General features: G+C 44.0%; 4 protein-coding genes and 1 non-coding gene across 5 annotated transcripts; 3 read left to right on the top strand and 2 right to left on the bottom strand.

Moving 5' to 3' along the window:
• Positions 1-499: 499 nt before the first annotated feature.
• On the top strand, positions 500-2,498 carry HO173_006504 (uncharacterized protein; the record flags this gene model as incomplete). Its single annotated transcript, XM_037308413.1, has 2 exons — positions 500-1,237; positions 2,253-2,498. The coding sequence occupies 2 exons, from the start codon at positions 500-502 to the stop codon at positions 2,496-2,498; spliced, it is 984 nt and encodes a 327-aa protein (XP_037164679.1).
• Positions 2,499-2,807: 309 nt separating this feature from the next.
• On the bottom strand, positions 2,808-3,947 carry HO173_006503 (uncharacterized protein; the record flags this gene model as incomplete). The annotated part of the gene is made up of 2 exons (XM_037308412.1): positions 2,808-3,286; positions 3,398-3,947. The coding sequence occupies 2 exons, from the start codon at positions 3,945-3,947 to the stop codon at positions 2,808-2,810; spliced, it is 1,029 nt and encodes a 342-aa protein (XP_037164678.1).
• Positions 3,948-4,480: 533 nt separating this feature from the next.
• HO173_006502 (uncharacterized protein) lies at positions 4,481-5,607 on the bottom strand (the record flags this gene model as incomplete). Its single annotated transcript, XM_037308411.1, has 2 exons — positions 4,481-4,938; positions 5,016-5,607. The coding sequence occupies 2 exons, from the start codon at positions 5,605-5,607 to the stop codon at positions 4,481-4,483; spliced, it is 1,050 nt and encodes a 349-aa protein (XP_037164677.1).
• Positions 5,608-6,848: 1,241 nt separating this feature from the next.
• On the top strand, positions 6,849-6,920 carry HO173_006501. The gene has a single exon. It is a non-coding gene; the product is annotated as a tRNA-Val (tRNA).
• Positions 6,921-9,205: 2,285 nt separating this feature from the next.
• On the top strand, positions 9,206-9,892 carry HO173_006500 (uncharacterized protein; the record flags this gene model as incomplete). The annotated part of the gene is made up of 1 exon (XM_037308410.1): positions 9,206-9,892. One exon carries the CDS (start codon positions 9,206-9,208, stop codon positions 9,890-9,892), a length of 687 nt encoding a protein of 228 aa, XP_037164676.1.
• Between the last annotated feature and the right edge of the window lie 3,062 nt (positions 9,893-12,954).

Raw genomic sequence — 12,954 nt, 5'->3', positions numbered from 1 at the left:
TGCGCGAAGTGCAATAGATCCGGGAAATCTGGCTCGAAGCAACAGGACCCTGTGAAGCTTGGCGCTTCCTTGGACACCTGTTTATGGTGTTGGATTCTTGGGATACCTTAGTGATACAGATTGTTCTGATACTTTGTAAACGATTCGATGACGAGAAGAACAGGGAGGAGAGGAGAAAGAGGGAGAGAGGGACAGAGTAGGCAAAGACTTGTTTGTGCAAACTTGGAGACAAGCGAAGCAGCACGTGTGTGATAATTTATCATACGCCAGTAACAGATTCAGGAACATTCACAGGGTTACTGAAGACTGATCTGGAGGTAGGAAGAAGTATACTTAGAGACCGTTGCCAAGACCGTCGCCAAGGATTGTCGGAGCGAATTCCGCATTACGCCATCTAGGATAGATTTCTAAGCGTCAAACTTTTTAAATCTTCCCCAGCATCATCTCCCCATATCAAATACGGTCAAATACTGTTTCTGTACCAGACACATCAGTCACAATGGCATTATTCCTTACTCGCTCAGCTCCCCGCTCTTTGACAGCTCTGAACTTTTCCCTTCGCGCTACTCGTCCCTCTACCTCCCCCTTCCTCCGCCGAGGACTTGCAACAGCCACCGAGGAGCAACCACGGTTACGGTTAGGAAGCATAGCCCCCAATTTCTCCGCCAAAACCACACAGGGTGATATTGACTTCCACTCATGGCTCGGCGGAAAGTGGGCCATCTTATTCTCTCACCCAGCAGACTTCACCCCAGTCTGCACCACGGAGCTTGGAGCTTTTGCGAAACTGAAGCCCGAGTTTGACAGGAGAGGCGTGAAGATGATTGGACTCTCCGTCAACGACCTCTCTTCCCACGGCCGCTGGATTGCCGACATTAACGAGACATCCAAGACCAAGTTGCAGTTCCCCATAATCGCAGATGCCGATCGCAAGATAGCATATACATACGACATGGTTGACGCCCAAGACGTGACGAACAAAGACGAGAAGGGTATCGCGTTTACTATAAGGAGCGTCTTCGTGATCGATCCCCAGAAGAAGATTAGGTTGACAATGATGTACCCGGCCAGCACGGGCAGGAATACAAGTGAAGTACTACGGGTGATCGATTCGTTGCAAACTGGCGATGGGAAGGGTGTCACGACACCGATTGACTGGATACCTGGCGATGATGTTATTGTACCGCCAAGCGTATCCACGGAGGATGCGAGGAAGAAGTTTGGGGAGGTTAGGGTAGTGAAGCCATACTTGCGGTTTACGAATGTTGGAAAGTAATTTGATAGGTTATTGTACGAATATAGAGCCCAGAGCCTGCAAGTCTAGAGCATCGAGGATCGCTAACCAGCCAAGGTATCTTCCCTCTCGTTGGCCACTGTCTACCCTGTGTGATTCCTCGCAGAGACGGTCATGGTTCTCCCTCGCTCAGGTCTAGCTTCCGTCTAGCTTTTCGACCGTCTTGCATGTTTCCACAAATATCTCTTTGAATCTCTCGACTTCATCCTCGGTCTCCTTTGTAGCATTGGGCAAGATGCTAAACATGTCACCTACTGTCTCCATGTTAGTGCTCCTCCTGTATTCACATAAAGGCTTGTCGATCTTGATATGTTCTCCTCTCATTGGCTCAGGGGTCCAATCTCTTTGGCCGCCCTCGTAACGTCCCTTTCCTCTCTCAGAAGTTCTCGCTCAGCCTATAACATTGCCTCCTTCACAATGAACCGTTATTCCCGTCCCCTCTTCCATCCCTAAGTCTCATCGTTGACAAAACTTTCGGCTGCGGTTTGAAATTGACCCTATTCAACTCATATATCAGCGTCGCCAACAACATGTAGAGATTGCCCAACAAGTCCTCCAGGGCCTGTTCTGATCATTTAGCGCCATCCCTTGCTTCGCTCATTGTATCGTGCCATTCAATATAACGTCTGCCCAGCAGTCATGGGAGTCCTGATTGAAGATACGAAACGATCGGTCATTGCGTGGTCGAACACAGCTCCAGCGTAAAATCAGGGGAATTGGAAAGTTAGGAGGCATCGCCAACGCTTACAGCCGTCATCTCCAACAACCAAGTCTTAGCCGTAGTGTCAACCTAGCTGGGATAAATTGCGCCTTTTACCATGCTGGCAGGTGGATGGCCCATTTGATGATGAGAATCTCGAGAGTTCTCTCTCTGGAGTGTTCCCTGGAGAACGGGTAGCTTTTTCGAGGACCTCTTTCAACGAGCGCAACCTTCGCTGGGATCCCTGAGCGAAAAAAGGTTTATGTGAGTGCTGTCTCCAAGACAGCGCTGATCGTCTTCATTCAAGAATTTACGCTCTGGCAGAGTGGAACCGGAGGCATAATTCTTTTCAGGGCCGCGGAGTCGAGTCTCAGCCTGTATCATCATAAGATCAGTCCATACGATGACTGCTGGACTCCTTTCCAGGATTTGCCGCCACGGCTTGTGTTTTCCCAAAGATGGAACGATTTCGCTGATACCAGTACAGAAGGAAAGAACGATTGAAACGCTAAGCCGTCGCCGTGGCTATATACTCGGATGAAAGTCTCAACCATCATCGCCGTTCGCGCAGATTGTCCTCGTACCGGCGAAATGATGCCGCTCGGTTTGAGAAGATCCGGTCGACAACGCAGATTTTGTCAACGACGAGGTGTTTGCAGTCAGTTGTGATGAACACAGAGTTCTGCTTGTGGGCTGCTGTTTAGCCAAGTTGGTAAAGAGAGTAGATCAAAGACATGATTCATTGACATAGTAGGCAAAAACCGAGACGTCCAAAGACGGACATGAGGTCGAGCGGAGCTACGGTAAAGATCGCTACAAAGTCCTCCCAGTCCCAACTAACGTCCCCCATTTCATACCCTTCCTTTTTATCATCTCATCCGGTTTCAACTTCCCATCGCGTCTCCACTCCCCTTTCAATCTATCTCCCAACTCCTGTACTCCTTCCATAATCTCATCCATCTCCCTCGCTCTGAGAAGCATCGAAGCCTCGTCAACAGAAGACAAGCACTTTTCCCTCCTCGTGGTGTACGTCGGTCGGGTGTTGGAACCCTTTGCACCGTGCGCGTAAAGCATCTCGTCGGAGCGGGTTCTGATCCAATCGAAACGCTTTTGCCAGAGTCTGATGACTTCGGATGCTGTCTCGAGAAGCTTGTGGGTGAAGTATCCTCTTTCGGTTTTGCTTTTCCCCGCTTCGGCCCATCTGCGCAATGGCTTTTCTACTTCCCTGGTAGCTTCGATCGCTTGGCGGATCAATTCGATGAAGTCCCTCTGCGTCTCGATCACAAAGATACCTGAGGAACGTGTCACTGCTGGTTCTTTAGATGCCTTCCGGGTAAGAGAAATGCCTCCATACGCCTGGTGACGATGCTTCTTGAAAAGACATTAGGGATAGCTACACTTACTTCCACTCGCACGATCGAAGTCCTTGTACAACTGCAGGACCTGACGCACCTCCAAAAGGCGGTCCTTGAGTCGCATGGCCATCACATAGCCATACAGCTCCGTCCCCAAAAACCGCTTTCGCTCCCTCTCCTCGTCGTCTTCGTATTCGGTGTACACATATTCAGACCCCCTGGAACTCGGTCGGGAAGTCTGGGTCGAGGATCTACTTCGCATCCCGTCGAGGTCAGAGGTGTACGACACAGGCACTTCGTAGACTTCGGCTCGGCGAGGGAGTTCATCGAGTCCTGCGAAGGGATCTCCAATGTAAGAGCCCGACATGGGACCCTGGCGCAGCCCCGGGCGTGTGGGTGGGCAGTAAATGACGCCACCACGGATGCCGGAGTCGTAGCCCGCGGAGCTTTTGGTTCGTTCAGAGTATCTTGGCCGCACGGCGAGGGTGCGGTGTCCATCGTTGTTGAAGTCGGATGGATCACGCCTGGTGATGTGACTGCTGGACCGTCGGGGTCCAAAGGAGGGACGGTGGTTGGCTGGGTACCCTACTCTCTCCATTGCTCGGGCAGCTGTGGGAGTAAGAGAAGTAGGGGCAAGGACGTGGCGGAATATAATATCAGGTAACTTGCTTGTTCTGGGGTTACGACCTGGACGAGAAGGAAGTCTCCTAGTCATATGGGAAAATTTGAACTGAAGAAAGGAAGGGAGGAAGAGAGAGGAAGGAGCGAGGCATTATTTTTTGTACCAGATGCGAGAAGTGACATCCAAACCTGTTGATGTCATTCGCGCATGCACAAGATCAGTACGCTTGAGAAGCAAACGACTAGGGGAGGAGACCAGATCACGTTTCTCTGATATCAATTGCTAGTTGGACAAACATGCAGCTTTATCTGAATTCCCCCACATTGTCCAATCTGTCCAAAGGCTCTCTGCATCATGTCGTACATCCCGTCATTGGACAAGTGAAGTCCACGATAAGGCAATATCGCCGGACGAAAACAACATACTTGTCCACTTCTCTAGCCTCCAATCCTTTCTAGCACCTTGCATCATCGACTGCGGCCACTCAAGGATAATCATCGTAATATCTCTCACCCATCTCGGTTTCCAACATCCAGAATCCACCCCGCCTTCTTCAGATCCGCCCTGTCCATCGCACCATACACCCTCCACCTCTTCTCCCACCTCTCCCCCATCTCCCTCACCTCTCTCTCCTTCCACCCCTCCTCGTCTCCCAATTCCTCCAAATACTCCACCAGCCCGCCCATAACATCGCCCAACACTGCCTTTTTCTTTTTGACCCATATGGCTCTCTCCACAACATTAGTCATGTCCACCTTCTCCTCCATAATATCCCACAGGTAGTCACGGCGAGTTCTGGACTTGCGAAAGATCTTCTCGGCGATGAGTTCCATGGTGCTTGGAGTGGGGCTGCCGCGCAATTTTTCGTTGCGGAGGGCGCGCAGGTGCGTGGTGTGTGATTCGAGGCGAGTGACAGTGGAAAAGATGAGGAAGAGGAAACCTTTATGGCGGGGACCGGATACAATGTCTAGGAACATTTTTTCTGTGTCAGTAGTCATGGATGTATTAAATTAGGCATGATTGGTGTGCACGGGCTCTGCTTACCGCCGAGATGGATGTTGAACTTTCTGTAGATCCCAAGGAACGACTTCAAGAGGGAGAGCTCGTTGGCTAGTTTCATCGTGACTGCTAGGCTCATATTCTCCTCGTCGCTGTCGAATTCGTTCTCGTCCCACACCTTAGGATCCCATTTTTGGATGGCCTTGCCTTTGTCGTTGGGCTTGTCGAGTTGATTGTCAGCACTTAGGGTTTCAAGCTCAGATATGGCGGAGGCGGGCAAATCGGGCGACTGAGGCTCTGATGGCAGTGTAGTTGGTTGAGAAGAGGGTGATATTGATGGCTTTCGCAAGGGTTGGGAGGACAGTAAATCTAGCAGAGGGGCTGGAAGCTGAGACCGCTGAGCCTCTCTTGTTGAGGTTGAATAGGTAGGATCCGTTTCTTGCGACCCCAGGACATCAGGTATTCGATGGGATGGAGTCAGATCGATGGTATCACTCCCGATATTTTGGCGTTTGAAGCGATCAACTTGACTGTCTGTGTCAATGGCGATGTCGAAGTCAGGGTCCGGGCGCTTTCTCTTCGCGGTGCGGCCAGGAGGTCTGCCCCAAGTCGCCTCAGGCAATTTGAGGTCGGGCATGATTGTGGACTATCTTTGAAAACGCGAAACGCCTGGGTTACGAGTCAGGTTGATGCCAGCGTTTGCGTTGTGGATGGAATTTCGCTCAAATCACTTCAAGGAGATTGCTTGTTTATGTCGTCCTTGTAGAATAAATGAAGACCGCTGCCGAAACCGCTAGAAGATGCGGGGAGCAAAGAACATAGTATAGCCAAAATGTGCATTCCGAGTCTGAAGTGATCTAAGTGTTGGCAAAGTTTTGACATTTCAGTTGCAATCTCAGCGGACCTGAAGTGACAACCACCCCCAATGCAGGATAAGATACCAACAGCTACAGACCAGCCTAACCTCGATACATTGTTATACTGCTTGTTAAACTGGACCTCTACCTTTTCTATGCTGACACACGATGGGTATAGCACCCACGGTTACGCACTATTAGGTGGTCAAAGCAATCGAAAAGTGCTCACTTCAAGCGACATGTCGTCGAATAATCACATCCACAAAAGAGTTCTTGCCTAAGAAATTCGCTATTTCTTCAGTCATTACCCCTAAAGCAAAACATGATAGTAGTATCATCCCGTTGAGAAGAGTGGACTTTCGATAGAATCCCTTTCTTTTCAACTCAATATTATATCGATGCGGGACACGGATATATCTAGATCGGGTCAGCTACATGCACGACCGACGACAAGAGCCCCAGTGCCTAGTATTTATAACAGAAGTTGGAGGTAACCCGTCAGGCCAAGGATGACCTTGACCGAGAGGCACGCTTTGATTTTCCGAGAGGGGAGCGCATATCCGACATCTCAAGAAAACGAATTTCTACACTCTTATTGAGAGCGCCTTACGATGTTAGCGAAACCTATCAAAGACCCGTCCCAAGATACGTATAAATAAATATGAGCATAGTTAGGGAGATCTTTATAACTCAGCTAACTGCTCTACCACGTGCGATATCATAAGCACCGCCAACCACGTCGATCGGAAAGAGCTCAGACGAGCTGAAACAGCGAGTTTTCCTCACGCCTACTACACAACTAGTCAACTTGATTTACTCTCCTTCTTGTATCGAGCATTGGCATATTTCTAGTTTTACTGGTCGGCGCGCAGTATGCCTTCGGACATTTTAATAACGACCACGACAGCTCAGTAGGCTCGTCTACTGCGTGGATATACGGATCCTATAGAGCACGAAACGGGTATGAGTTCATGTTTTTATCTCATGTTTAGATTGCGATCGCAACCGCGAAACAAACATGAGGAAATTAGCTCAATGGTAGAGCAACCGTCTTACACACGGTAGGTTAGGTGTTCAAACCACCTATTCCTAAATTGTTTACGAGCACGGAATGGGTAGGACAGCAATCCCCATCCTGGAGGTTGCTTAGATGGACATTGATCGTGGGAACATCACATGTGGCTAGTAGCAAGTACATAGACTGGAGAGGTATCTGGCAAGAGGCCATTGCGTCGTCATATGTGCCTGGTGGCGAGCATATAGCTGGGATGATATGAATCGGACAGTCGAACCGTAGTATTATTTGGCAGCTGCAATTTCGGATGAAAGGTCTATCACACCTATGTGACCTGCTAGTCAGGCACCAACGAGAACGATAAGGGAAGGCTGTGGTCGTGAAACACATTGAATAGATATTCTCTGTCGGTCAAATTTCTCAATTTACACCGCCTATTTATTTCGAGTAAGTATGTTATACGTCCAGTCTTAAAGTTCTGCCGATAGCTTGGCGCCAAGCCGTCAGAAACGTACTCCAGTCTCACCACCTATCAGTAAGAACAGTCCCCGCCCCCTTTTTCGGTTCACCGCGTCTATCCTCCACAACAGGTTTTTGCTTAGAGAACAAATGCGCTTCATCGGCGGAAGCATTCGCACATCGCTGCCTAAGCCCCCCCCCCCCTTTTTTTTTTTTTTTTTTTTTTTTTTTTTTTTTTTTTTTTTTTTTTTTTTTTTTTTTTTTTTTTTTTATATTTTTTTTTTTTTTTTTTTTTATAAAAAAAAGAAAATTTTTTTTTTTTTGGGTGTGGTTTTTTTTTTTTTTAAAATATTTCTTCCCCTTTTTTTTTGTTTTTTTTTTTTTTGTTTTTTTTTTTTTTTTTTTGGGCCTTTTTTAAATGGGTTTTTTTGGGGGTCCCATTTCAGCCTTCCAGGCGTGTTAGTTCCACATATGCGCCAAGTAGACTGATTACCCTGGCACACCATAGCCATGGCTATATGGCTGTTGCCCATGGCTATATTACCCATGGCTACTGTTGCCAATAGCTATGTCACCCATGGCCACTGTTGCCAATGGCTATGTCACCCATGGCTACTATTGCCCATAGCTATATTACCCATGGCTATATTTGCCCATAGCTATATGGCTGTAGCCCCCAGCCACATTGTGGCTAATAGCCATAAGCCATCAAAATCAACACTCTCTCTTCATTTGGCCACTGAGAAGACAGAGATGATAGAGCAAACAGTTGATATCACTCTTCGAAAAAATCTCTATAGAGAAAGCAGAGAAAGTAGAGAAATAACGCAAACTTTTAATATAATTCTTTAGTTTATTCTTCTAAGATAGATAGCGGTTTAAGATATAAGACGTTATTTAGTATAATTAGAAGGGTTAGAGATAGGTGTAGATATAATAGATTATTAAATATTAACCTCAGATACCGTCCCTTAGTTTATTATTTTCTTACTATTTAAGATATTAAGAGTCTCTCTAGCTTTATAAAGGTCTAGCGGAAATTTCGATTTAATTTAATATACGTTTAAACTACTTAATCTCGAATCTTCACTATTATTCGTATTTTCTAAAGAGTTAGTAGAAATTTCTCCCTCTATTTAAGAATCCCGTATATCTTTAATTTCTTCGATTCGTGACGACGATGTAATATTCGATATCTTATTAAACTATAGTTTATAGAATAACTTACTCTCTCTACTATCATATAATAATCTATTTTTTAAATAATTTATATAGACTACGGCCTCTAATTAGAAGCTTATAAATAAGTTTAATTAGCTAAGTATAAGTCTTATAAATTTATCCGATAATTTTATTTCCTCTATACCTCTTATATAGAAATATAAGTTCTTTAGGCGATACGCTTCGATATAACTTAATCGTTAATATATTAATCGAAAATAATCGACTTATCCTTATTTCGTAAATATAAATATACTTTTATTAGAAGGTCCCGACTTTCTAAAAGCGAATACTCTATTAAATATCGATTTGATTAACTAATATAGGCTATTCCTCACATAATCCCTTACTACTGTCATGAGATGCCTCAGGGATACTCATAGGGCCACTAGCGTAGGCTTGGCACCGCACATATCTGCCTGCAGACTACTCCGTACATAGATACTCAACATCTTTTACACCACACACATATATGAGTCAAATCATAATGATTCCTTAACAATTGGTAGCAACACCTGGCCCTACTTCATAGGATATCCAGGCGTCATCAGACGTTTACGCAAAGCCCACATCAACACCTAATAGTGTGACGCTCCAAGCCGGACCTCCAACACACTCGCAGTCATCGAGTACCTTTTGACACCGTCCAAATCGATCCTTTCAATAGGCCTGTCGATATCACAATGAACTCATACGCTGCAAGACTTGCCTCATTCACGTCATGGCCACACGTATATCCAAGTGCCTCTGACGTAGCCCGTGCTGGCTTTCATCGAGAATTCGACCCTACTTTTCCATCCCCGGATCTAACGGTGTGCTCACTATGCGGTCTTGATCCTTGTGACTGGGATAGTGATAATCCATTCGATTTCCACGCTACTCGATCACCGGAGTGTCCATTCGTCCGTGCAACACAGCAGAAGAAGAAGCACCGGAATCAGAAGACTCGCCAGCAATATACGAGAAGGTCTCTACAGCCAGTCACTCAGTCAGCTACTCAGCAAGCCACTCAGTCATCCACTCAGTCAGCCACTCAGTCTGATACTCTACAAGAGGAGGAACTACAACAGGCAAATGCGGAGAATACTGCGGAGAACACGGCGGAGAACACGGCGGAGAAACCAAGCGGCAACAAGGCCACCATCGTCAAGAACACGGCTTACCTCTCCACAATCCCCCGTCAAATCGCCACTCAGCAAGCGGAGAATGACACTACAATTTGGCCTGCTATCTCTGCGTGCCTCGGCGATATCGTATTGATATGGCATATCATTGAGTTGACGATACAAGAGAAGGATCTACTGCGACGATCACAGCCAATTGGGCCACTGCAGGAGGAAGATCGGACGATACATATTTGGACGAATTGAAACCGTCCGATGTCTTGCTCCGGTACTATTCAAAAGTTTTCATTCCAGCAGGAGATTTCGTGGGATGCACACCACTAATTAGCACGGTGTCTCCACTCCTTTCCGGTTTTTCGAAAAATCATGCATGCATACTTCTTGCCATGAGGACATGGCATTTCTCTGTTTTTTGTGGGCAATTGTCATGAGATGCCTCAGGGATACTCATAGGGCCACTAGCGTAGGCTTGGCACCGCACATATCTGCCTGCAGACTACTCCGTACATAGATACTCAACATCTTTTACACCACACACATATATGAGTCAAATCATAATGATTCCTTAACAACTACCGTCTCGTTTATAAATATATTAATAATTCTAATATATAGATTTTCGAATTATATCTTAAAATCCTTTCGATTTAGTACTATAATAGATAGTAGATTATTATTTATTCTCGAAATATATAAAGCATCTATTATAATCTATATATAATTATTCATACGAATTCGAATAATTTCTCTATCTATCGCTATTAACTTATCTTAATTATCGAATTCTACTTCTTTCGAATAAGACTATAAGTCGATAAATAGTTTCTTATTTAATATTATATAGCGAGTCGCTTCGAAGTCTATTAGTTAGCTACTATCTTCTAAAAAGTCTACTATTATAAAGAAATTCTTCACTAATAGTGTATTATCTATAGGCTCTAGCTTTTCCCTAATTATTTATAAGCTTTTCTTTCGATTATATATATTACTTATATCGCTAATATCACTATTACTATCTAATTTTTTCGCTACTACTATAGTACGATCTAAATATCCTCGCTTACTATCTTTAAATATCTTTAAATCCTTTAATTAATCCTTTAATTCACGATTTCGCTTATCTAAATCCTTCGCTTTATAATTCTTATTCTTTTTATTCTTCTTATTCGAATACTCTCTCTTATAATACCCGATTTTCCCACAGCTATAGTATTCTATCTTACTTATATTTCTAGAAGATCTTTAGTCTAGCTAGTCCTTTCGTTTATTATATATAAATAAGCCTTTATTCTTAATCTATCTATCTTATTTTATAATTCGTAGATATTCTATAATTATTTCGATAGTAAGATTATCGTTAATCTTTAAGTTATATTTAATTATATTAAACTTACTCTTCTAATAAGTATTTATAATTATCGTCGCTATAGTAAGATTATATAATATATAAACTGAATTTAAATTTATAACTTCGTTTTATAAGTTTTATAAATCTATTATTATTTAATTAATCGTCTAGTCTACTAACTTAATATATTTAAAAAACTTCTATAATATAATTAGAAGATGTTCTTTATTACTTATTTCATAAATTCGACGAAGCTTATTTTATATAAACTTAAAAGTAATAAGATAGGCGATATAACTCTTCTAATTTCGATTAATATTATCTTTAATTAGTATAGCGATTTATTTATCTAAAATAGTTTATCGTTTAACTAGCTTTCTATCGAATTATATAGATATTAATAATTCCTCTAACACTATTTTAAAGATATTTTATTCCTCGAAAAACTATTAATAATTCTAGATTTATAGATAATAGTTTAAATCCTTTAGAACTTTTATTTTAACGTATAGTTTACTAATAAGTCCCTTATTTAATTTCTTTAATAAATCGACTATTAGTAAATTATTTAAATCGAGTAGAAGATCTTCTTTCTCCTCTTCTTCCTTCTTTTCTTTTCTTTTTAAATAAGAAAGGCCCTTAGTTAATAACGCTATCTATTTAGCGAATAAACGATCTTATTCCCTAGTCTACTACAGCTCTACCCCCGAGTATCCTTCGATGGAATTCTCGAGACGGCTGCGTTCTCTAGTATTTAGAGCTATAGCGGTGATAAATAGATATAGCGAAAGACTAAAATCTCGATTAATAACTATTCGAGCTTATAATCTATTAGTAATATAATAAGCTATACCCAATATAATTAGAGCTAGGACTATATATAAATACTATATAAATAGATCGCATATATAGATAGATAGAATATAAGGAAAGAACTTCATGCAGTGGGCATGGGCCTGATATAAATGCAAAAAGTCGCTTGCCAAATCACTGGAGATTCGTCCCTTCGAGTCATCCGATTTCGGCTTGTGGCCCATAGTAAATCGGATCACTTCGGGGGATACATCTCAGCCTTCCAGGCGTGTTAGTTCCACATATGCGCCAAGTGAACTGATTACCCTGGCACACCATAGCCATGGCTATATGGCTGTTCCCCATGGCTATGTTACCCATGGCTACTGTTGCCAATGGCTATGTCACCCATGGCCACTGTTGCCAATGGCTATGTCACCCATGGCTACTATTGCCCATGGCTATATTACCCATGGCTATGTTTGCCCATGGCTATTTTTTTTCCCCCCCCCCCCTTTTTTTTTTTTTTTTTATCCCCCCCAAAAACCACCCCCCCCCCCGGGCCCCCCCCCAAACGCCACATCCCCCCCTTTTCCCCCTTTTTTTTTTTTTTTTTTTTTTATTTTTTGGGGGGATATGGCGTGCGCTGCCTCTCCAAGACCACGCCTGGATCCGGACGCGAAGATTGCGCTCGCGGGGGGGGGGGTGGTTGAGTGTTGCGGCGCTCAACCGGAGCTGCTGAGCGAGACAACCGCGCAGAGGTCGTACAATCATGGTGCCTCGGGAGTTATAGTTCCTGGGAGGTACGAAGGAGATTAGATTGTAAGCCACGCTTTGAGCTTCCTATCGAGGGGCTTCCGGGGTACAAGGAACCCTGTGCAACACTGGTACATGGCTGTGTTATAGACCGGGTAAAAACTGCAATTCGAATGCCTGTACTGCGTGACTTTTTCATCGAGGGACCATTCTACAATAAGGTCACGTACTGTAGCATCAGACATCTCTCCGGAAAGTCATTCAATAACACTGCTATCGTTAGTGTAGGTACCAAAGTAACAAAATGAAGCTATACTGAAGTCTTGGTGTGTTCCTCAACCCCCCCCCAATCGTCATACCTCTTCCCCTTGGTACTCTTACTCAGGCATATGCTTTATTTCTACTGGAGGCC

This window comes from Letharia columbiana, assembly GCF_014066305.1.
Source record: "Letharia columbiana isolate WasteWater2 chromosome Unknown Sc0000019_s0, whole genome shotgun sequence".
In the NCBI taxonomy this organism is placed as follows: Eukaryota; Fungi; Ascomycota; class Lecanoromycetes; order Lecanorales; family Parmeliaceae; genus Letharia; species Letharia columbiana.
This window is presented reverse-complemented; position numbering and strand designations above follow the sequence as displayed.